General features: G+C 38.7%; 1 protein-coding gene across 8 annotated transcripts in view; it reads right to left on the bottom strand.

Annotated features, from left to right (window-relative positions):
* The window catches only part of Eea1 (early endosome antigen 1), a 167,528-nt gene that overhangs the window by 15,585 nt on the left and 127,725 nt on the right, over positions 1 to 24,218 (bottom strand). For 7 of the 8 annotated variants that reach the window (XM_039080107.2, XM_039080106.2, XM_063263461.1 and 4 more), the window contains 13 exons: positions 24,009 to 24,212; positions 20,690 to 20,890; positions 18,992 to 19,105; positions 16,533 to 16,688; positions 14,462 to 14,601; positions 12,423 to 12,753; positions 12,155 to 12,256; positions 11,073 to 11,267; positions 8,631 to 8,813; positions 3,457 to 3,642; positions 2,545 to 2,676; positions 1,126 to 1,311; positions 279 to 517 (listed from right to left, as the gene is read on the bottom strand). In XM_039080107.2, coding sequence (XP_038936035.1) covers positions 279 to 517; positions 1,126 to 1,311; positions 2,545 to 2,676; positions 3,457 to 3,642; positions 8,631 to 8,813; positions 11,073 to 11,267; positions 12,155 to 12,256; positions 12,423 to 12,753; positions 14,462 to 14,601; positions 16,533 to 16,688; positions 18,992 to 19,105; positions 20,690 to 20,890; positions 24,009 to 24,212 — 2,369 coding nt within the window. Of the gene's footprint in view, positions 1 to 278; positions 518 to 1,125; positions 1,312 to 2,544; positions 2,677 to 3,456; positions 3,643 to 8,630; positions 8,814 to 11,072; positions 11,268 to 12,154; positions 12,257 to 12,422; positions 12,754 to 14,461; positions 14,602 to 16,532; positions 16,689 to 17,374; positions 18,951 to 18,991; positions 19,106 to 20,689; positions 20,891 to 24,008; positions 24,213 to 24,218 lie in introns of those variants that run through there. The other variant, XM_063263463.1, reaches the window with a different exon arrangement.

The following is a 24,218-nucleotide window of genomic DNA, read 5'->3' as shown; positions in this document are numbered from 1 at the left end:
CTGCTTCCTGAGGGCTGAAATTAAAGACGTGCCCGCACCACCACCACCACCACCACCACCATCTCCACCACCATCTCCACCACCATCTCCACCACCACCACCACCACCACCACCACCACCACCACCACCATCTCCACCACCATCTCCACCACCATCTCCACCACCATCTCCACCACCATCTCCACCACCACCACCACCACCACCACCACCACCACCACCACCACCACCACCACCACCACCACGCCTTGCAAGTACTAATTTCATCAGACATCAGTCACCTCTCTAGCAGTGCTCTTCTTTCATCCTGATTATTCTGAACAGTTGCTTCTAAGACAGCGATTTCACCCCGTAAGTCATCCGTCTGCTTCTCAAGCTCACTAACTCTCCGTTGACTAGACTGCCACTCCTTCTTCACAGTGCCCAAGTTTTCATTTAATGTTGTGACCTGCATGGTAAGCTTAGCCTCATTTTCTTCATGTTTCTTCACTCCTGCTTCCTTTTCTTTTATTTCAGAATGCTGAGGAAAAAATAGGAAAGGGGAAGCTATTGAATAAGTAGTACAAAATAATATTTCTACTCATTGAAATTAAAATGCCAAACATATCAATCATATTGCTTCTCCTGGAAAGGAGACAGGAGAACATTTTTTTGTCATAACACTAAAATCCTAATTCTGTAAACCAAATATGTAATTTAAATAGGCTTGCTCAAAAGTCATGATGCAGAAATGAGGGTCTGCGAGGCTCTCAGCAGACAGAGATAAAAGTGACACAACTTGTGCCAGGACCAGGGCAGATGTCCATGGTATGAGAAAGAAGATGTCCTGTCGACAAAGCGAGGTTCTCCTGCCTCAGTGCACCTCCCTCCTCTTGGTCAACTAGAGCATTCTACAAAGCAATCTGGTAAGATCGGAGTCAGTTCAACAAAGGAAAGCCAGATGTTTCCTATAAGGAAACACAATGCAGGGAAGGAAAAGCAAGCTTCGGTCACTGTAATTCCAACCCAAAGTTTCTGTTGCCAGTTTTTACCCACTTCACTCACAGTCTCTAGGTAGAAAAATCTTACTGGAGTGATTCTAACCTCTACTTTAAGGCTCATTTCCTGCTATTAAGTTAATTCACTGACCAGTTTTGCTTCCTTCTCAGAAAATTCTTCCTTCCGCTTCTCTTCTTCCTTCCTCATCTGCTCCCGCATTAGCTGCTGACGCTCCTTCTCCTGCTCAAGAGCTGCCTTCAGTGAGTCCACTTTGCCTTGGAGTTCTAATTTCTGTTGAATCAAAAGTTGTTTGGCATCCTTGAGATTTGTTACTTCCTGTTGAAAAAAAGCCAGAAAGAAATCAACCCTATGTACAGGCTACTTTTCTGTTAGCTTGACACAAGGGAGAAGGAATCTCAATGGAGAAATGCTGTCACCAGGTGGCCTGTGGGAAACCTGAGAGGTGTCTTCTTGATTGATATGGGTGTGCCCAGCTGACTGTGCTGCTACCCCGGGTCTTGTGGTCCTGGGTGTTGTAAGAAAGCAAGCTGAACAAGCCACTACACAGCACTTCTCCACAGCTTCTGCTTCAGGCTGCCAGGTTCCTGCCTCAAGTTCCTGCCTTGACTTTCCTCAGTGATAGAATATGACCTGAGAATTACAAAATGAAACAAACCCTTTCCTCTCCAGCTTGCTTTTGCTCATGGTGTTTTATCACAGCATGTGATAGACAGAAAGCACACTAAGACAACCTTTAATCAATATGTCAAATGACAGTTGAAATTCATATAAGTTTTCATACCGCCACATATAAGGGAGTCTTTAAGTTCAATATTTCAAACCACTTATTTAACATGCAAGATATTTACTTCCTACTCAGTAATAATTTCTCTTAGGTGATACTCTCCATGCTCATGTTTTAACTACATCATCCAAAGCCCAACCCTATACCTTTCTTCCGGTTTGCTCACTTAACACGTGTTTACAGGGTAATCATTCAGTCTTCCAACACAGTATTATGTTTGAGTATATATGACTTAGGAGTCATACACGGACTGGAAGAACAGAGAACCTGAGACAAACTGAGGTAAATGGTAATGCCCACAGATAGAAAGGCCATCAGGGGAGCCCCAGAGACAGCACTTGAGCTTTCTCATGAAACTGCACAGCACTTCACAAAGCATATGGCAGAGAGCTTCCATAACCAACACCCTGTCTATGTTTCTAAGGGATAAAGAGCTAACGCACAGGATTAAATCTGAAGTCTTCCGTGCTTGTAAATGATTGTTCCTTAACAGAATGTTCTAAACAAGTATCCCACTTCACCATGCCAAGCTCAACTTACCCTGCAGCTGCTTGCTTTACTCAGTAATAAGAGAACAAAAGTAGGTTACAATATGGACACAGATAGCATGCAATAAAGAGCACTCTGGCCATGGTATTTGTCAAAAACAGTAAAATAACTTGCCTAGCACATAGTGGGGTCTTTCTCAATCTCTTATTTAATACTCATAAGTGTAAGGGACTAAAGTACAACAGATGAGAGGAAAAGATATTATATTAACCTACCTTTATGCTTTCTTGTTTGTGGGACTTGAGTTCTTCTTTGAGTTTAGCGATTTCTTTTTCTTGTCTACATTTAATTTCCTCCATCTCTGCCAATTTAGACTTTTCAGTTACTAGTTCTTTTTCCTTCACTGACTGTAAAGAAATTATAAATAAATATAAACCATTCACTTTCTTGAAAGTTAGTGTGCTAAAATGTTTGTGTTTATGACTCTGCTTGCACCTTTCTACTGAGGATAACTAGGGCTGTTTATGCATCCTCCCTTCCTATTTACCTTGGTAATGTCAACATTGAGATTAAGTAGTTTCAGTAAATACTATAAAGTGAACAGTACCTAGGAGAGTGAGGCTACTATGAAATATAGCAATACTATTCATTTTATAACTTCTATACTATTACTGCTTTTATATAAGGTTCTATATTTTGAGTCAGCTTTTCAATTTATAGTTTATAAATAAATAATTATATAAAAATTTAAAAATTAAAAATTTTAAAATTCGTATTTTATTATAAATAAAATTTCATCTACTAGGGATAGAGCTGACACTAAAACAAGATGTGTCTGAGCTAAAGTCTTGCAGTTAAGCACAATTAAATATCATATGTCAAACTGTCTAAATTTGAGTCATAAATCGTGAATCTCCTCCCCTCCAGCTTCACAATCCCCACTCCTAAAGACAATTTTTATAATTAAAGGGAATTCCAGTTTGGAATATAACAGAAACTTCTATGGTGTGACAAGCATGCTTATAAAAAAGCAGCAAGAAAACTGGAGAGACACCCTAAGGAAGCAGTGCTGAGACCCAGGACCTCCAAGGACGGACAGCACAGCCTCGCACGTTCTCAGGTACTTGGGGAGCTGCTGAGTCGTTAGGTCTCAGTCTAGAGTCTGAGGTGAGTAAGGAAGGAGGTACCTTTTCTCTCTGCGCATCCTGCAGTGCTTTACTCTGCTCCTTGAGCACCTCCTCCTTCTTTGCTAAGTCCTGCTCCAAAGCAGCTTTGGCAGCCTGCAGTTCTTGAATTGATTTATTTTGGTTTCCAATTTGATTTCTGTTTGAAATCAGGTCTTCTTGTGCCAGAGCAAGCTTCTCTTCTACACACTTACAAAAAAATATTTCCTCAAATTATTATGATTAGTAAATTTCAATAAACATAACGGTCAATAAAAGCACAATAGCATATAGCTGATGATCACATGTCAATGCTGAGACACGCTCTGGACATCTTTGTTAGAAGATCTGTCCCTGAAGAGTGAAGTGGGTAATTATACAAGCCTACATGGTGACCTACTCCACAGCTGAGCTATCTGGTAGAGCGCAATGCCTTCAGGCTACAAACTTTAAACAGTAGATCAAAGCAGTAAATGCTGTAGGCAGGTTAAACACTGGGATGAATGTTTATGTACACGAGCTTAGATAAATGTAGAAATAGTCAGAAAAAGATACTAGGCACTAGGACCTTCAGCACGATTAGGATCTTGAGACGCTAAAGGCGCTGGGCCTGGTGGCATACACCTTTAATCCCCGCTCTTGAGCCAGAGGCCTGTGGCTCTGTGAGTCGGCTGTCAGCCTGGTCAACATAGCACATAGCAAGTCAGCCCAAAGCTTCTTAGAGAGACCTTTTATCAGGATATGGTTGACTGGGAGGGGAAAGGGGATGAGGCAGGGAGGAAAGACAACACTGAAGGTTCCCTAGAAATAATCTAAGACCATTTATTGAGTAATTATAATAGGAAGGAATCTCAGGTAAGTAACAACTCTATCAAATATATCTAGAGAACACAGATATGGTTGGGAAAAGATCAATGGAGAAATGAAAGAAAACAATTTAAAAAGAAATGCAGTTGATGGCGACATAGGCACACATATACACTTTCTAGGATCAATGTCCCCTGACCTGGAAAATGCCTTGACAAACAAGGCTGAAATTGTTGTGGGATATTCCACAGTTGGGGATCTCAGTCATTACATTTAGCCTTCTATGTATCTGCACTCTGAGCAGCTACAGGCCGGTCCTCTGCCACCTGTCTCAGAGGTACAAGTGACGGAGTTAATACATAGCTACTGATGGCCCTAAGTCCCTCCTGTGGCAGTGGACACTGCCATGTTAGTGCTTGGGATTACCGTGGAAGCCAGCCTTTGAGGGTGCTGTGAAAGAGTTCCTAGACTAGGTTAATCCAGACAGAGAGGCCCACCCTAAATGTGGGCAGCCTCATTCCATGGTCTGGGCTCCTGGACTGAGGACTGAGTGAAAAGAAGAGAGGCTGGGCAGGACTCTCATGTCTGTCTCTGCAGATACCATGGGACCTGTTGCTGCCTTGAGCACCTGTTGTCACAGCTTCCAGTCACGGTGAACATGGTATTCTTATTGTGAGTCAAAAACAAACAAACAAACAAACAAACAAACAACCGCTTCCATATTAAGGCAGCTTTTGTCAGATGCTTTGTCACAGCAATGAGGGAGATGGCTAATACAAGTGAGGTCACTTACCATCATAGACAAAGAAAGGGCTACGTTTGTGCCTGGTAGGTTACGTTTGGGGACATGGGCCTAAGGAAAGGGAACTGCCACCATCAGCTACTTTGTGCGAGGATCTGCAGGGAGGGAGAACTAGATACCACACTCCTCAGCAGGCCCAAGAGAGGCCCAGGTTCTTACTGAAGGAGCATTTCCCCTGGAAAGGAGCCAGGTAATGCAACTCAGAGAAGGACCTCTGCCGTAAGGATTGCACGGAGCACATACTTGTTTTCTATTAATCAGGCAGCCAGTATTAACTGAGTACCCTACATAAGATGGTCCTTATCAGGGAAGAGTGGCATGTGCAGTGGAAACGACAGGGAAGCTGGGTAAATGCTCACCACCAAATACACAAGAAACCAACGTGAGACCCTGTGTAAAGTGAGGCACACGGCAGCTGGCCTATATGTCACAAGGAAAAGTGACTTTTAAAAGAATAGAATTTAACTGTGCTGGGGGTGGTGGTGTGTAGGTTAGTATAGAGTATTTGCCTGGCATGCATAAGACTATCAGTTTGATCTTAGCACTGAAATAAACTAGTTTCAAAGCCTACGGTATAAATCTACTAAAACCATAATTGGGTAATAGAGGTTTTGGTGCAACAGGCTTGCTAAAACCAAGAAAGCAGTAGAAACTCTGTAAGAACCACAAAAACCTCCAAGTGTCATTGGTTTATAAGATTTTAAATGCATGGACTCTAAAAATGTAAATGTTCAAAGTCCATTAATTAGCTCTTTAAAGTCAAGATTAAAGTCAGACTGTCATGAAGTCTTCATGATGATGCCAAGGGCCAATGCTCTGCCTTGTGTTTGAACATCTACTGACACGCTCCTAGAAACAACTGTGGTGCACGTCGCACTTGCCCAGCATCGCTGACCTGGGGATGATCCTCTGGTTCATTTCTTTTCCTATCTTTACCTTAGCCACCAGGTAAATCACTGAGTAGATCAACTATCAGTCTTGACATGATTATAACATTGCTGTGGTCCCTTGTGGTTCCAATTGTTTTTATTAAACAAGTCTTCCCATACTTTTTTCAAATGAAACCTTTTTTTTTTTTTAAGATTTATTTATTATTTATAAGTACACTGTAGCTGTCTTCAGACACACCAGAAGAGGGCATCGGATCTCATTACAGATGGCTGTGAGCCACCATGTGGTTGCTGGGATTTGAACTCAGGACCTCTGGAAGAGCAGTCAGTGCTCTCAACCACCGAGCCATTTCTCCAGCCCCAAATGAAACCTTTTTATTAGTTCTTACTTTTTCTGATGTCTGATAAAATGGCTTAAAAATCTTCTGGGATGAGAAGATTTAGGTTTAATTATGCATAACCTACAATTTTCACTTCCACTTCAGAAATAAATTTATATTATGAATTTAAATTGAATAGTGAATTCCACTTCTATTTTTCTGGATAAATAAGAGCACAGATTACAGCCAATAGAAATACCAGTAAGTAAACTATTTCATAAACGATCCAGCAGATGGGGCTAACAGCACAGAGTAGGCCAGTCTGGTCAACCTGCTAATGTCCAAGTACACACTGTCAGCCTAAGATATACACTGACAGCTACAACAGAAAGCCTTACACCGTTAAGTGTCACGTTGTGGAATGCTTTCTCTTCTCCCTTATCGCTCACACTTGAGAACAGCTCACTGAAGCAAAGGGAAAAAAACGGTTGATAAAAATAGTTATCCAGAGAATAGTGGCAAAAGATGGAGGGCCTCAAGTAAACCAGACAGCTCTTCCAATCATGGTTCTGCTCTGCTGTATAGTGGGCCTGCCTCACCTGCCATAGCAGTTTCCCAGCAAAGGCTCCATCCGCCCTGTCCCCAGGCCTGCCCTTCTACTTTCTCTTTTGTGCAGATCACATGCAAGTCCTCTAGGGCTCCTCACTGCCTTTATGGTAAATGCAAACGTCTGCAACTTCCCTGCCTTTCAATGTGCTGTAGTCAAACAAGCAAACAACTTCCCTGCCTTTCAATGTGCTGTAGTCAAACAAGCAAACAACTTCCCTGCCTTTCAATGTGCTGTCAAACAAACAAGCAAACAACTTCCCTGCCTTTCAATGTGCTGGCAAACAAACAAACAAACAACTTCCCTGCCTTTCAATGTGCTTGTAGTCAAACAAGCAAACAAACAAACAACTTCCCCTGCCTCTCAATGTGTTGTAAAACAAACAAACAAACAAGCATTTTAACACTAATCAAATGACCAGTTCTAACTTTTCTTTCTTTAAAGATTTATTTTCATTTTTTATATGTATGTATGTTTTACCTATGTATATGTATGTCTTAGCATCGAATGTGTGTGGAACCCACAGAAGTCAGATAGAACACAGATCCCGTGGAACTAAAGTTACATACAAGCTGTGGTGAACTGCCATGTGGGTGCTGGGAATCAACTCAGGCCCTCTGGAAAAACAGTAAGTACTCTTAGCTACTGAGCCACCTCTCCAGTACCCTGGCTCCACACTCCACCCCAAGCCCCTGGTTAACCTGCCTCCTTTTGCCCTCCTTTGTGCCTCTCAGTTTCCTGTCTCTGTGTCACCTTATGACAGATCCCTTGCCCGCCCCTGGGCCTGCTATAAACTTAGGAACTCTGCCCTCTACACCTTCCATTCTCTTAGCTCTATCCTGGTTACAACCAACTCACATCCAATTACCAGAATTTGTGGAGAAAGATATTTTTAGTTAATTTATTTTTATTTATTTATATGTGCACAGGTGCCTGCATGAGTTAATGGGAATCCCATTCATGCAGGACAGCAGATCCCCTGGAGGAGAGAAAATTCTTAATTGATCTCCCTACTAGCTTCTTGGCCTGGTTCTTCTCATAAATCCTTCCCCACAGGAGCCCATGAATAAAATACAAAATATATACAAAATTTCACCAACAAAAAATTTTACAGTAGTGCACTTAAAGAAAGGAGATAGCATATATATATATATATATATATATATATGAGATATAAGAGAGAGAGAGAGAGAGAGAGAGAGAGAGAGAGAGAGAGAGAGAGAAACAGAGACAAGATATGAAGGAAAGAGGCAGGGTGCTAGTTCTCTGTATAAGAACACAATATTCTCTTTCCTTTAGAGAAAGGATATGCCAGTGTTGTATAAAATTTGCTAACCATTTTATTTATTCCTTTCACATTAATAAACACGATATACTATTTGATCATACAGTATTATTCATTAAGGCTATATTTAGTTGGCCTGATTTTAGTCATTATGCATTCCTGTAAGTTAGGAAGCTGACAAATACCTAACACTCAAAGTCAGCTTTGCTTGACCACAGTAATAGCACTTGCATTTCCCACAACTGACTTAAAACCAGCCAGTCTCCAAAGGTACTCTCAAATGAAGGCTTCAAACTCCTCAGAAAAGCTAATACCATAACATATGCCCACATTATTTCACCATATATATCATGATTTTTATCATAAAACAATCTAATTTTTAAAAAGGAACATTAAAGGTGTTATTTAATAGAAGACTATGACACTTCACAGATATTAGGCAAGGGGATTGTTTCCAGGGCTTTATGCCACCCCGCAGTGCACTTACCTTAAGGTCTTGCCTTGTGGCTAGAAGTTCAGACTCTTTGCCATAGAGGTCAGACTGCAGCTGTTGCAGGTCGGCCTGGCACTTGTCATAGGTGCTCTGCAGTGCTGACAGCTTTCCTTTCTCCACAGCAAGTTCCTGGGCTGCCTGTGCCGCCTGCTGCTGCAGTTTACTCTCCAGCTGGGCCTAAAGCACCAGTAGGCATTTACAAGACAATGCAGTAAGAAGCCAGCCAAGTGTAAAACGAAATTATACAACTACACATCTGAGAAACCTACTAACCTGCTTTTATGGCCCAAAATTCTATTTTAGTAAAGAGCAACCAATTTTAAGTTTCTGACTAACAAGTCCATACTATTTAAAATGCAAACGCAATCGAAGAAAAAGAGAGACATTCACTCTCCCAGGCAGTACTCGTGCTCTGCTCTCGGAGCAAACAATGATGCACAATAAGACACAGTGCCAGATTCCCTGAATGACATTCTAAGGCCGTAGTAAGAGAAATTTTCACATGAAAGAAATTAAGAGGCCACTACCATGCTCATCTGAATATGTAATTTCTACTTGTGAAAACTCAAGAGTAACTCTATGAACTTTTATAAGTCATCTTTATTAATACCAAGACAGAAAATGAAAATTTCACTAAGTTCAAAGTATTCTAAAATCAACTTATCTTCAAGAATATGTAGGAGAGATATAAAAATAAGACATATTTAAACTACATCTATGTAATGGGAAAACATGCTTGGCTTTTACAATAAATATATTCTTCAGTTCTGGCAGGCTTAGAAGACAGGGCCACTAGGAGAATCGAGAGACCGGAGAAGGATACTGAGTATGACTTCCTAGGAGGAATGAGCCCCGAGGACTGTGAGTTGTGGTAATTTACTCTATCTTTTACAAAGTACTAGAACATGAGAAGGACTTTAGAATTCTTGATATGAAAAAATGTTTACAGAAAACAGAAATGCTAATATCTCTAATTTGATCACTAAAAACTGTACACAAGTTTTTATCTTATTATATTTTATTATTATCCCTTAGAAGCCTGTTCGTTTTCTAATGAGAGACAGAAAGACATGGATCCAGATGGAGGGGAGGTGGGGAGGAGCTGGGAGGAGTAGAGGGCAGGGGAACCATAGTCAGGATATTGTGTGAGAAAAAAAGTTACTTCTGAAAAAGGAAAAAATGTACACAAGTATAGAATTATTCCCTACATCCATCCTATGAATAAATAAATGTGGATGTATGTATGTATGTATGTATGTATGTATGTATGTATGTATGTATGTATGTGTGTATGCATGCTAGGAACCTAATTAAACTCAGTGATCGTTTAAAGAAAAGGACATTATGTCATCTTTCATTAATGTTGTTACATATACAGAGATATGTAATGAATAATGAGCAAGGAGGTATATATGGGAGGGTTTGGGGGAGGAAATGAGGGGAATAGATGATGTAATTATCTCAAAAATAAAAAAAATTACAAAGGGAAAGGCTAAGTAGTATAAGAGCCTATCAGAAGGCAGGGTGTGAGTGGGGAGGAGGAGAACTGGGATCTAGGTACGGTCAGGTACACTATACACAGACATGCCGTGTTGGAGAGTGAGAAGGACTTAGCAAAAATGTACAAACAATACACCATGACAATTATATTACAATTTCTGATTACATATGAAAGCACCAAAAGACAAATGTTTCTAACATGGCCTATGCATTTAGAAAATTATTTTTATGTAATGTAGCATAACAAAAACTGGTAAAGACAAAGCTTCGTGTATTGTTTCTCATTTTGCTTCTCTTTGCTTTGGTAGTTTGGCAGCTGCCTCTAATGACACGACTGTCTAGGTCACTCTACAGACGTAAGGGCTGTTCCTCCTTCACTGAAGGCCACGTGCAAGAACTAACAATGGGAAAACCTCAGTTTTCTCAGATGTTTATACTAAACACAGCTATTCTGTTAGCTCACTTTGGATAAGAGAAGAGCATCTTTAATAATAAAACCAGCATATTAGCAATAAATTGTCCCTTTATTCTTGGAAAGAAAAAATTCTGGTTTAATATAAAATATCAAATATACTGTAGGAAATCTGACATTACTGAATTTTTAAATACATTTCACTCCATGATTTTTGTCATTGTTTTCCCATAGGAAGGATGATTTACTGTAATTTCTTTAATTTTTCTAACCGTAGAAATGTGACATAAGCAATTGTCCCAATAGCAAGCACTGCTTCTATGATTCATGATTATTAGACAAATGATTGTAAAAATTTAAATAATAAATTCCAATGAACATTCAGTCTTAAATCATGTATCAAATATAAGCTTTACATTTAACATAATTTTAAATATGTAAAACTTATCTACATTGTAACTCTCATTTTAAGGCTATGTGAACTCCCATATATCTCTATGAGAAGTAAACAGTGTCATCAGTACCTTTTGTGAAGTAACGTTTTTAAGCTCTCCTTGAAGAGCTTCCATTTGCTTTTTCTTTTGCTCAGTTGCTTGCTTCAGCTGATTTATGTTCCCCTGAAGCTGCTGCTCTTCTTTCTCCTTCTGCTTTAATGTATTTTGAGCCTGTGTGACTTCTCCCTTGACTGAATTGAGTTCTATCATCAACTGTTGAGAAGTCTAAAAGAAATTGAAACTTATTTGACTCATTTATTCATTGAAAACACATTCTCTGAGTATCTGCTACAAGCAACACAGTACTTTCAAAGATATTATTGAACCTTTAGCCACCTTCCAAGTATGATTTATTCACAGGCGATTAGTGACATGAACCATTTGGTTACTGTGTAGAAGTCCAGAAATATCTTCTTGTCACTAATATTGTCACTGTCTATGTGGTGTTGGTTTTTGTCAATTTGACCTAAGCTTGAGCAATCTTGGAAGAAGAGCTTCAGTTGAGGAACTGCCCTGTGGGCAAGTCTGGGGGGCATTTTCATGATTGATGACTGACATGGGTGGGCCCAGCCCACTGTGGGTGCTGCCCTCTGGCCAGGTGGTCCTGGGTATCAAGACCTAAGTGAGCAAACTTTGGGAGTAAACTAGTAAAGAGCCTGTCTCCAAGGACTCCGCCTGAGTCCCTGCCTTGACCTCCCTCAATGATGGGCTGTGCCTGGGGATGGGTAAGCCAAATCTTTTCCTTCCCAACCTGTTTCTGGTCAGTGTTTATCATAGAAATAAAGAGAAAACTGGGGCAACAAATGAAGTAAGTTTAAGATGCTATTATTTTTTCAACTATAATGTTCTTTAACCTTATCTAATTAAAACTCTTATACAATTAAGAAAAAGAAAACTGAATCAACTAACCATTTCTTTACTAGGCCCTTACATTTTAAATGAATTTAAACTTTGTTAGTGATAACTAGAACACAAGTAACAATTTTAAAATAAACACATAAGCCATTTTATTTTGCAGAAATAAGCATTCTCTTGATTTCTGTATCAGGGTAAGAAAAATTAACAAAAAAGCCCATTATATTCCACATGTTTACAGTAAGAGAGCACTGTACCTCTCTCTCCTTCTCCAGTGACTTTTTCAGTTCACTCTGCTCCTTCAGTGCACTTTCTGTTTGTTGTTGAAGCTGATGCTTTAATTCTTTACAAGCTTTTTCCTAATAAAGAAATATCACACTGAAAACATCTGTAATAACTTACAAATGATTGATCAGGTTAGAAAGAAAAATAAAGGGAAATAAACTGGCCCCCACACACATCCCATTAGAGCACTTTAATTAAGAAGATGACTTCTACCTATGAAAAGAAACATAAACAACTAACCAAGTCTAGTACAGCAGCCTTTCCTTTCTGACTCTCTTTCTCAAATTCGCTCCTGGAGGTTTGTAAAGAATCTGAAACTTTTGACAGTTTCCCTTTTGTTGTGGAGAGCTCAGCCAGGAGAGCGTCCTTCTGTGCTGTCATCACCATCAGCTCTGTGATCGCAGCTTGCATCCTGTCACTCAGCTCCTTGTGCTGCGCCTCTGAATCTTGACTTAACTTTTCAAATTCCTGTTTCAAGACAACTTTTTCTTCTTCTTTCTTAGTGAGGGTTTGTTTAATATTTTCAAGGGCTTCAGATTTATTCTGTAGATCCAATTTTGTATGAGATACTCTGGATTAAAAAGGAATTTCTAAAATTAATGTAATATAAAATTTATCAATCAAAATTATTCATAAGTGATTACTGAATTTTTTATATGGCTCAGAAGGAAAAATAAAATAACTTTAAAAACACTGAAAACTGCCTTAAAACATCTCATTAGATACACATGATTTCCTTAGCAAGGGCCAAGTTAGTTCCATTCCCTAACTTAATCAAGTCTTGTCCACCACCGTAAGTCATCAGAGAAATTCAGATAACAAATCCTAGAGGGTCTACAAGCGCCAGCAAAGGTTTTCCAGGCCCCATAAAGTACCGAATCAGTGTGTTATTTCTTACACATAAATGGAACTCTGTCTCTTCCCTTAGAAATATAGAACATATTTTATGTTGATAAATTTAAATATCATAATGTAAGATATTTTTAAACATTTTAGCATATGTAAACATATTTTAACATAATGTAAGATATTTTTAAAGGAATCATTTTACTTCAAAAATAAAGACAAATGGTTTATCTAACTTCAGATTATAAAATGGTCCGTTATCATTGATCCTTTAATACATGGGTTTTTTAATGCCAGAATGAATAAGCTACAAGAATGAGCAAGTGAAAAAATCCATCTTTAAAAGTGTACGCTGGGGGCTGGAGGGATGGCTCAGCGGTTAAGAGCACTGACTGCTCTTCCAGAGGTCCTGAGTTCAATTCCCAGCAACTACATGGTGGTTCACAACCATCTGTAATGGGATCTGATGCCCACTTCTGGTGTGTCTGAAGACAGCTACGGTGTACAGTGTAATGAACAAATAAATCTTTAAAAAAAAAAAAAAGAGTGTGTGCTGGTTCTGGTGTTGTCCTTCCCTCAATGTGCAGGTTGTTCTCTGTCAATGGGCGCAAGCAAACTGAGAAGACGCTCCCATCAGACTGGCTAGTGGTAAGCCTGGATTCACTTCTTTGATGACTGATGTTCAAAGGCCTAGCCTAGCCTACTGCAAGCAGTGCTAGCCCAGCGCAGAGTTCTGAGTTGTATGAGAAATAGACTAAGCAAGCCATTGAGAAGCAAGAAGGAAGCAGCAGTCTTCCATGGCCTCTGCTTCACTTCCGGCCTCCAGGTCCCTGCCTCCACCCCTAGACCTGCCTGCCTTTGACGATGGACTCTAACCTGTAAGGTGTAGCAAACCTTTTCTTCCCAAGATTTCTTTTAGTGTTTCATCACAGCCAGAGAAACCAAACATGTACCCAATAACATCAAAGCTGCAAAGACCCATGGCAAAGTTGAAAAAAATCATTCCTAATGAGAAAAAATCCACTCTGTACTTAGTCTAGAACCTCAAAGCAGAAACTTGACTGTTCGCAGGTGATATATATACAAATTGCAGTTTTAAAATTTTTATATTAACTATTTCAAACTGGTGAACAACTCAAAATGAATGCTCAAGAGAAAATGGTACCATATTACTGCTGAAGAGTGACTGGAATTTATAGAACTAAGTGAACAATGGAAAATGAAGTTAACATCAACCAAGTAATGAAGGCCTTATTTTTCACTGACATTAACATTGATAGTATATACAACCAGTACTGTGTGCATGGGAAAACACACACACACACACACACACACACACACACACACACACTGAAACAAACCACACTTCATGCCTGTCTGTGAACGGTGTGAACAGCCGAAAGCTTACGGATATAAAATAGAAGGTCGCTTACACTTCCTTCTGCTCTTGAAGCTGCTTCCTGAGCTCTGCATTCCTGAGCTCTAGGTCTGTGCTCAGCTGCCTCTGCTGCTGTAGGCTCTGCACAGCTTGCTCCCTGCTTGCTTTAACTTCAAGATTATTGGCTTCTAGTTTCTGAGGGTGAAATACAGCATTCATTTGAATTTTGGCAATAACTAATGATTAAATATTATAGCATTGGTCTACATTCAAATTGTTATTGACAAAAGAGACAAATAATATATTTATAATATATTTATAGAAACCCATTCTGAAACCACCATTGAATGAGAAGTTGTTCTGCTTAAAGTCTGTCAGAGAATATAGAATGGGCTTTTTACATAAATCAGTGGTTATTTTTAAAATTAATTATAAAAGAATCATCTTAAATATCAAGAATGCAAATGTTTGTTTGAAAAACAAAACTAAGTAACAGGTTATTCCCATATCCACTTAAAGTATATTACCTATGTATATGCACTTAACAACTACACAATATAAGATATTTAACATAAAATTTAATGGTGTTGTCATGTAGTCCTCAAACTTATACCCACTGATCCTAAATATACAGCACTTAAAATTCCTGACTTTGCTTATGAAGTGTCTTTGTTAGATTATATCACTGCTGTTTATACTCTACTAGACATTTCATACATATTATTATGTGTCTGATTTTTTTAAATTTAGAAAATCAAACTACTACACAAAGTCTTAAATAGAAGCAATGCGCTTTTCTATTACCAAGAGAGAGAGAGAGAGAGAGAGAGAGAGAGAGAGAGAGAGAAAGAGAGAGAGAGAGAGAGAGAGAGAGAGTGTTCTTGTGTGTGTGACTTTGGGGAGTGTTTGCAGGTGGAGGACAAATATCTAAATTGAGTGTCTTTCTCAATCATTCTCCAATCATTTTATTTTCTGACACAGGGCCTGTCTGTCACTGAAGCCAGTGCTTATAGATACAGCTAGGCTGGCCAAGCATTAAGTCCTAGGGACCTTCCTTTCTCTGCCTGTCCAGCATAAACATCAAAGGCCTTCCCATCATGCCTGCATTTTACGTGGGTGCCAAGTAGCCAAGCTTGGGTCCTCCTGTTTACATGGTGGGGCTTGCCTGAATGAGCAATCTCCCTAGACCTCATTTAATGGTTTTTTTAAATGAAATGCAAAAACATGACAGTATGCACACCAATGGGGTACCTAATAGTGTTATGCTTAAATCAAGTTAGACATATCTCCTTATTTACATTTGCTCTCTGCTACAAACTTTCAAAGAATCATTTCTTCCAACTTTTTGAAATGTACAGAATAAGGCGTTATCAATAATCAAGTATTGTGCAGAGATCTTTGTTCCAATTATGACTACTTTAGAAAGGTCCCAGGTAAGAGCTCTCTCTGTTCACGTTTCTGTAACACATTATCACCTATTCTTTTCAACCACATCTAATCTGTCATTACTACTACTGTTGGCATTTTAAAAGAACAACCTGTAAACAGAATCGTAAAGGTCATTCTTCCACATTATACTGGTATAAATGTCCATACAGAATACTCATCTCATCATTCTGTAATCATGCATCAGGCTTCAACTGATTAGGCCTGTAGTAACGTGGAAACCTAAAAATGTTTTGTTTAACTTTCCAGAACCAACTTAAAAGTTTCCCTGATCTGTCCAATGATTTCATCTTTTAGTCAACCAACACCTCACTTAGAATTATCTTAAAGTAATGTTGAGCTTATAACAGTTTAAATGCATTCCTAAATTAGAGGCAAATTCCAAAGGGTATGTAAAGTTTTAAAAGGAAAAAAAAAATCCACCATAGAAGAGATATTAGATCAGAATATTATGTAGGAAAATAGAAAAATCAAAGAGGAGAAGAAACTTTATAACAAGACATACTGTTTGGTGTCTCCTGTAAATATTTACACTTTACAATAAATTAGTATTGTGTTAATTTTTAAGGTTTATACCACTTCGGCTTTCTCTATTACTTCAAAGTCTGAATCTGTGAAAGGTCATTAGACTCCAAAGCTGTTGAGTGGAAATATGACAAATTCAACTGTTTTACACAAACCTTAATCTGGCCTTCTAAGTCTTCCGCTTTTTGTTCTAGAGAGAGGTGCTTCTCCTTGTAATCCTTGAGATGGCTTTCCAGCTGAGTGCAATGCTCCTGCTTCTCCTGAAACTTTGCAGTGACCTGATCCAGCTGTGCACTGACCTTATTTAACTCCTGCAGAAAAACACAATTGAAGAAAAGTTGTAGCACCCCAATATTCAGTAAAACTGAAAATTATAGTTTTGTATAGGAAAATATCTATATAAGCCTTCAGACACATTCAATGACTTGATCAGCCATTTTCTTTATTATATACTAACAAAAAAAATTAAGTTGTACATAATGTGTCAGATACCAAGCTAATTTGTGTAACAGTTAAAGACTTAAAATATTTTAGATTTATTATTTTATGCATGCGTGTTGTACCTGCATGCCAGTGGAGGTCAGAAGAGGGTATCAAATCTACAGAAATTATAGTTACAGACAGTTGTGAGATGCCATGTAGGCACTGGGAATTGAACCCAGGTCCTCTACAAGAGCAACGAGTGCTCTTAGCCACTAAGCAAACCCTTCAGCCCTAAACAGCTGACTCAAACCCTGGCCCTCATACATGCTAGGTAAACACTATGCCACTGAGCCCAGCCAGTTAACAATGTTTTAATAATTTTCTAGAAATATTATCTAAAAGCTAAAAACATATCAGATAAGTAAGAGAAGTACCCGCTATACTGTAGTTGAATGTTTTCACCTTTCAAAGCACTATTTAAATTATATTCTAAAATACTGAGTTGTTAACATCCACAGCACTGCTTACGTCACTACAACATCCAGTTTTACAGAGAGAATACAACAGAAATTACTAGTAAGTCTGCCATCCATGGGATTTCATTTCAGTGTTTCGATAACTTTCCTTCTAGTCTTCTCTGCAGATTAATTTCTCTCCTACTTGTTTTATGTTCTGATGTTAACAGTCTGAGGTGGTAGCTCTGTAGGATACAGCATTCTTAGAATGTGTGAGGCCCTGGATTCCATCTCCAGCACTACAGTAAATAATATAAAAATAGGATCCTACTTGCATATATTTTATTTTCAATTTCTTTATTTTTATCACAATGATTTACCATAACACTTTCTAGTAGTCCTCTAGATTGTATGCAACTGCATAAATTCCCATCTGATAGGTATGGCTCATTTTTTTAGCCATTCAACTTATTACTAATCTATTTTAAATTCTTAGATCAAATACAATCTTTATAGTTATTATTCCCTTAGCATAAAACACTGTAAAATATTGGAGATTCTAAATTTTTTAAATTATTTTATTTTTAATTGGCAAAGAAATAGTTTCATTATGGCATTTTCTTAAATACTTTGTTTTGATCATCCTCCAAGACTCTTGCCCCCCCGTTTCTAACCCAATTCTTAAAACATACACACATGCAGAAATATATAGAGTATAGAGAGAGGCACCCCACACGCACACGCGCGCACACACAGATATACACACACACACACACACACACACACAGCTCCCTCTACAGTGACATATGTATCTCAATATTGTCTCAATTTGTAACTGATTCTTTTTTTTAAAGATTTATTTATTTCATGTATATGAGTACACTATTGTCGTCTTCAGACACACCAGAAGAGGGCAGCAGATCTCATTACAGATGGCTGTGAGCCACCATGTGGTTGCTGAGAATTGAACTCAGGACCTCTGGAAGAGCAGTCAGTGCTCTTAACCGCTGAGCCATCTCTCCAGCCCTTGTAATCGATTCTTAAGGAACTTGAATGCTTTTGAGTAGTTTTATATTTGTATACAAATGGAGTCTTTTTTATATATGAAATGCTTGGAACTAGAAAATTTGAAACTTCAGGTTTTGTAATATAGAGTTCACAGGTTAATAACCCTTAATCAGAAACTTAAGACTCCATGTGCTCCAAATCCATCAAAAAGGTTTATAATAGGGGTATTTTCGAGGTCAGATCTAATGGTCAGCCTGAATTTTCTTAGAAGCTCACTTCCTTCCTTTTTTTTTTGTTTTTTTTTTTGTTTTTTGTTTTTTTGTTTTTTCCGGAGCTGAGAACTGAACCCAGGGCCTTGCGCTTGCTAGGCAAGTGCTCTACCACTGAGCTAAATCCCCAACCCCTCACTTCCTTCTTACAATGTTGTAAATAACAAGGATATTAACAAATTCTCATCAAACAAATGCTAGAAATTGTTTGTTTCTTTTTTTTATGTTTGCTCAAGAATTGTTAGTAATCTTTTGACAGATAAAGAGTGTACTTTTACACGGTTGCTCCTGTAAAGATTTTTCACATTCTCATTTCCAACTCTGATCACATGCTTAGCAAAACACTTTTCCCGATGTAAGTAACACGCGAGTACCATAATCACTTACGTATGATTTCATGTGTATGAAGGAAAATGTCAGTGTTGCACACACCAACCACAACATTACCAGGTTCCCTACCTGTTGTTTATCTTGTAGTGCATTTTGAGCTGTGTCCAAATGATTTTGAAGATCAGCTCTTTGAGCAGTTTTTGCTGCTTCTGCTGATAGCAATAATTCAGTTTTGGCTTTAATCTGTAAAAAAAATTTACAAATGTTTTAATTCTATATTTTATTGTTGACCTTCCCTTTCTTAAGGCATTGATTTTTGTCACAAAGCTATTAAAAATTAGGCCTTTAGTAGGAAGTAAGAATTGAAACACTGGAAAAATGCATAAGTGAAATCTCCTAGGTAGACGTGGGTAAGGGAGAAGAAGAATCCTAGTGATGGCCAGATGGTAGCCGAGAGCTGTCCCCATGACACCAGGCACAGTGGTCGGCCCCTTTGAGAAGGAAATGGGTCCAGGAGTCGGGACTCAGTCTGTGATCCAAGCACACCAGAGGCGAGGGCGAAAGGATTTTGAGTTCTAGTGTAGCCTGTTACATGCTTAGACCCTGTCTTAGAAGGCGAATAACTCGTCCATGTGTTTTTCTGCAGAAGCCCACTGTGGTTTTCAGAAAGACACATGCAAAGTCTACCAGTATCACAACAAACTGAACTATGCCATTGAAAGTGATGGCTCCAAAGATCAAGGGGTACAGTATGGAGTCCAAACAATAACACCAACTAGAAGTATGGTTAAAACTCACTCTTTCCAGATAATTTCTCATGTAAAGAGTTTTACTTTTGATGATCATGAAAAGTCAAGAAATTACACATTTAAAACCTCAGGCTTCCTACAATATACTTTGAACTAGAATTAAATTAGTTAAAAGTTATGCTCTCTTTATCAAAAGAAATAAGCATTGAAATAAGTTTAGCACAACTCACCTCTAATAAGAAAAGCACAAAATAGAAAAAATATAAATGTATTTGAAATTAAAATGTTTTTAGCAGAGTTAAAATGATACCCATTTATCTAAGTGAACACAAAAGATGTAAACTATCCATAAGGGTAATTTTAAGCAGAAAAAATCCCTCTAAATAATTATTTCTCAGTAACTCAATACTTAGAAATAATGTTGGATAGGGTATATCTCTATACTGAGTTCAAACTGAGAACTAAAGAAAGTTACACTTTAAATAACGTTCACTGACAAATACGTGTCAGACTGTGAAGAACTCATTTTTGTGAATCAGCTTCATTTACATATAGCACTTCATCTGTCTGATGAACTAAAAAAATCATGAACTGCTTCAAAATATATGTGACATATTTTCCAAAGTCATGTAATGCGTGACGATTTAAGGGAATGGAGGAATGGCTCCACTATCATCTCAGAGGGTCCAATGGGAGATGTGAGGAAGCCCCATCTCCAGGCCCTTTACATTTGTGGAGAGCAGAAATCTGGCTGCAGTCTACACTGTTGGAACTTAGCCATTAAAGCCCTTCCACAGTGAGCACTGACAGGCTCGTGAGGTCCTCGAGGACACTGCCTGTGCTAACTTACCGTCATACTGTGCTGACCATCCTACCAGGAAGCACCTTGGAAGTAGGAATCAAAAGTTACATTACAGAAATCATCTGTCCACAGGGAGGAAGAACAAACATATCTGTGGACACAGAAAACCTCAAGAAGCTACATAATTCAATTTGTATTCTCATTTTCCACTGAAATGTGTACCATGTATGGTTTTAAATGATGTTTTATGCATACAAACTCTGCACAGCATATTACCTGTATGTCAAGCTGGGAAACCTTCTCCTTGCTTTCATTTAACTGACTGCTTAGTTCACTGACACTGGTTTCTAGAGAAAGAACACGGTCTTGTGCAGCTCGAAGATGTGCCTTCTGCTCCTGTACCTGGTCATGCAAGTTCTCCTCAGCTTGTTTATGGCTTTCCGACTGATTCTTCAGCTTCTCCATCAGTTGAGTTAGCTAGTACACATGCAAGAGTCTAATTACGAAGTTTGCAAATCACGACAAAAATGAAGACACTCAAATCAAATTACCATCAGAATTATGAACTGCCCTATAACACGTAATTTTGAAGTTTTTCTAATAAAAATATTCAAACCTTTCCTAATAAGTCAGTATAATAGCCCAAATCCTGAGAACATCAAATTCAGATCATATTATTATTATTTTTAAATCATCTCCATTCAACCAGAATTTATATGCAACAAAATTCACCTACCTTAGTCTAAAATGTGAGATTTGATAAGGTGGACGCTGGGTTAACTATTGATACACTAAGGTAGGGAGTGCTTCTATTGCACACAGCTATTTTCACATGGGCCTTGTGGTCACCCTCGCTTCCCAGCACTCGCACTGAGCTGATGGCAAAGGATCCCTTGCACACTGTAGGCAGCTCTACGGTGTCAGATGAATTATACTGTTTTCAGCTTCATTTTTAATTTGAATGTTATATTTTCAGAAGCATACATTTTTAAATTTTAGATGCAATCTAATTCATCTGATATTTCTTTTCATGTACATGGGAGGTTTTTTTAACCTACAGATACATTTTAATAAGTCATCCTCCGATGCTCATTACAGTCCCCCAGCCTGTGAGCTGCTGCCCCGTGGAGGCATGGTTCTGTCTCCTTCTGTTTCATTTGGAATGGTTTCAACTCTTCTGCTTTTATGTTCACTGCTCCCTTTCCCACTGTTAGTTTTCTATTTTTCCCGTTTTGTCTTCAGCAGTTCTCCATGGATGTTCTGCCCATTAAAATAGATAGTCCATGCCCACTTCTCTTCCCACTACTGTGCTTTGTCCTTCACGCCCACAGGCACTAAGGGATATTGTGAAGTACAGATCTGATGAGGCCATTGTCTTTTGTTTCAGAGCCTGTCTCCACCAAGTCTGTTTGGTTGTTTTGTGGTGGTTGTTTTTGTTTTTGTTTGAAATGCAATGCTAATTTTATCAGAGTTTAAGGAAAAAAAATACAAGTCAGGTGAAAATCTCAGCAAGCACCAGAAGATAAAAGTCACTCATGAACAGAGACAGCTTATCAGCGAAGAAAGCAGCACTGTCAAGAGAGGAAGTGTGCTGAGGAGAGAACCCAGATCCACCACCGCGTGGTCCCCACTGTCATGGGTTCCACTTTTCCACTGCTCCATCTGTGCAGCACTCTTTGGTCATTTATCGTGACTTCTCTGAATCATGCTGTCTTCCCCTGAACGCTGTGTGTCCAGCAGTAGAGACTGTATGTGTGGCCTCTCTGGGTCCTGTGTCAGGAGTCATCTTACTTCCTGTTAGAAGCACATGGGAACACTTATATTATACTCCCTTCCCAGCAAGGCTCAGTGTGTCTGGTGCTCTCGTGAGAGCGTCTGTCAATAAGCCAAGCCCTTCACCTCTGCTGGGTGTGCTTGAGCATCCCATGAGCTCCAGTTCACTTCATGAGTACAAAGACCCAGGCAGACCCCTAATGAGATTTTTGGTGCTTTTGTGTATAATGCTAATTCCTACCTGACACTGATCCTTGCAAACTCAAGCTACCTTAGCCTCTATGCAGTTCCCTCAACCTACACGCGTCAGTTCAACAACGTCACTGCTTTCCTTGGGTTCTCCCGTCCTACATGGCAGCCTAGAAGGACATGTGTGACTCAGAAGTCAGAAGAGTAAAGGTCTCCGTCCGGCCTGGTTTCTTTTCCCTCAGAGGTCACAGCCCTGTGCTTTGCCTGTTGGTTACTGTTGCTGAGAGTGCCTTCATCACTGCCCCCTTTCCTGTGGTTCATGGAAGGACGTCTAAACAGGAATCAGTTACACCAGGTGACCACAATCAGAGGGACATTGGTTTGTTTTAACTCATTCATTTAAACGTGTGGATTTCTTAATCATATTTTTAAAAATTATTGTTTATTATTGTTGTGTATGGGTATGGATACTGTGGGTATGTACATATATTTTCTGATAATATTTCTGTAATAAACAGTGTCACATTGTAGACAACTAAACAATGTTTCATAAAAATTACGCTAATAAAATCCTCACAAAAATTCTTCAAGACCAACTTGAGCTAATCATGGCAGTATTTACCAACGGAGGCAGAGGCAGAGAAATCAGGTGCAAGATACGCTTGATCTACATAGCAAGTTCCATGACGACTGGAAACACAATAATCAGTCCCTCTCTCAACAAGCAAACAAAAACAAATAAAATGACTTATACACCATGACACAGTGGCATGCATGAGGGAAAAGCAGGAGAAAACTGAGCTGGAGGCCAGCTGAGGTTGCAGATGAGACCCCAGTCTTAAAACAAAACGGAAACTAAGCAAAAAACTAAACAGGACACAAGGCAGAAATTCATGTTACACTCTATCTTCCCAATTACAACACCAGTATGACCTCCTATTACCTAATTTTTCCAAAACAGCAGCTATAAAATATTTTCAGTTATTTATTTGCCTATTTTTAACAAAATATCACTGTATATCCCTAACTGGCATGAAACTTGATACGTAGACCAGCCTGACCTTGAACTCACAAAGTCCTTCCTGCCTCTGCCTCCCAATTGCTAGAACTAAATGTGTACCACTGCACCCAGCCTCAGTTAAGATTTTTGTATATTTCTTTTAAACTGTTTATGCATTTTGGAATAATAATTTATCAAAACTACTAGGAAGCTATATATTATCCCAAGACAATACATTATCAAAATATGAATAACTGTTGAATTGTAAATGTTATACAATACTCAGTAATAGCTAGATACTCATTTCTTTTTTTTAACATCACAAAATGCCAGGAGGCAATTATGTATCATCAGTCACACCCTACTTTTCCAGCGAGCTGGGGACAGTGATTTATCTGTTGTCATATAGGTAATAAGTTACTTCCTAGGACATGAACTGCACACATCTTTTATTAAAGCATTTACAGGCCTTCAATACATAATGACCTACCTTGATGATAAATGTATAACATAAAAAAATAACATTTTAAAACAAGTAAGAAAAGTCAGAATCACGAATTACTTTTGATGGCATTTAATATAATTCATAGAGACTTAAGTAAAGTGTAGAACTATAACAGTTTACAAACATACTTGCTGCTGTAGTGCATGGTTTTTCTCTTGCAACTGGTTAAGGACAGCAGTCTCTCCTTCACCGGCTTGGATTTTTGCATAAAGGTCTTCTCTTTCCTTTTCTAGTAAGGAAATATTTTCTTTACTCTTCTGTAGTAAGGCTTCAAGGTTCTGGATCTTTTGGTCCTTATCTCCAATCTGACGTAACACTTGTTCTAAATCATTCTATAA

Source organism: Rattus norvegicus, chromosome 7, assembly GCF_036323735.1.
Source record: "Rattus norvegicus strain BN/NHsdMcwi chromosome 7, GRCr8, whole genome shotgun sequence".
Lineage (NCBI taxonomy): Eukaryota > Metazoa > Chordata > Mammalia > Rodentia > Muridae > Rattus > Rattus norvegicus.
The sequence above is the reverse complement of the archived record's forward strand: the minus strand, read 5'-3'. Positions and strand labels throughout refer to the sequence as shown.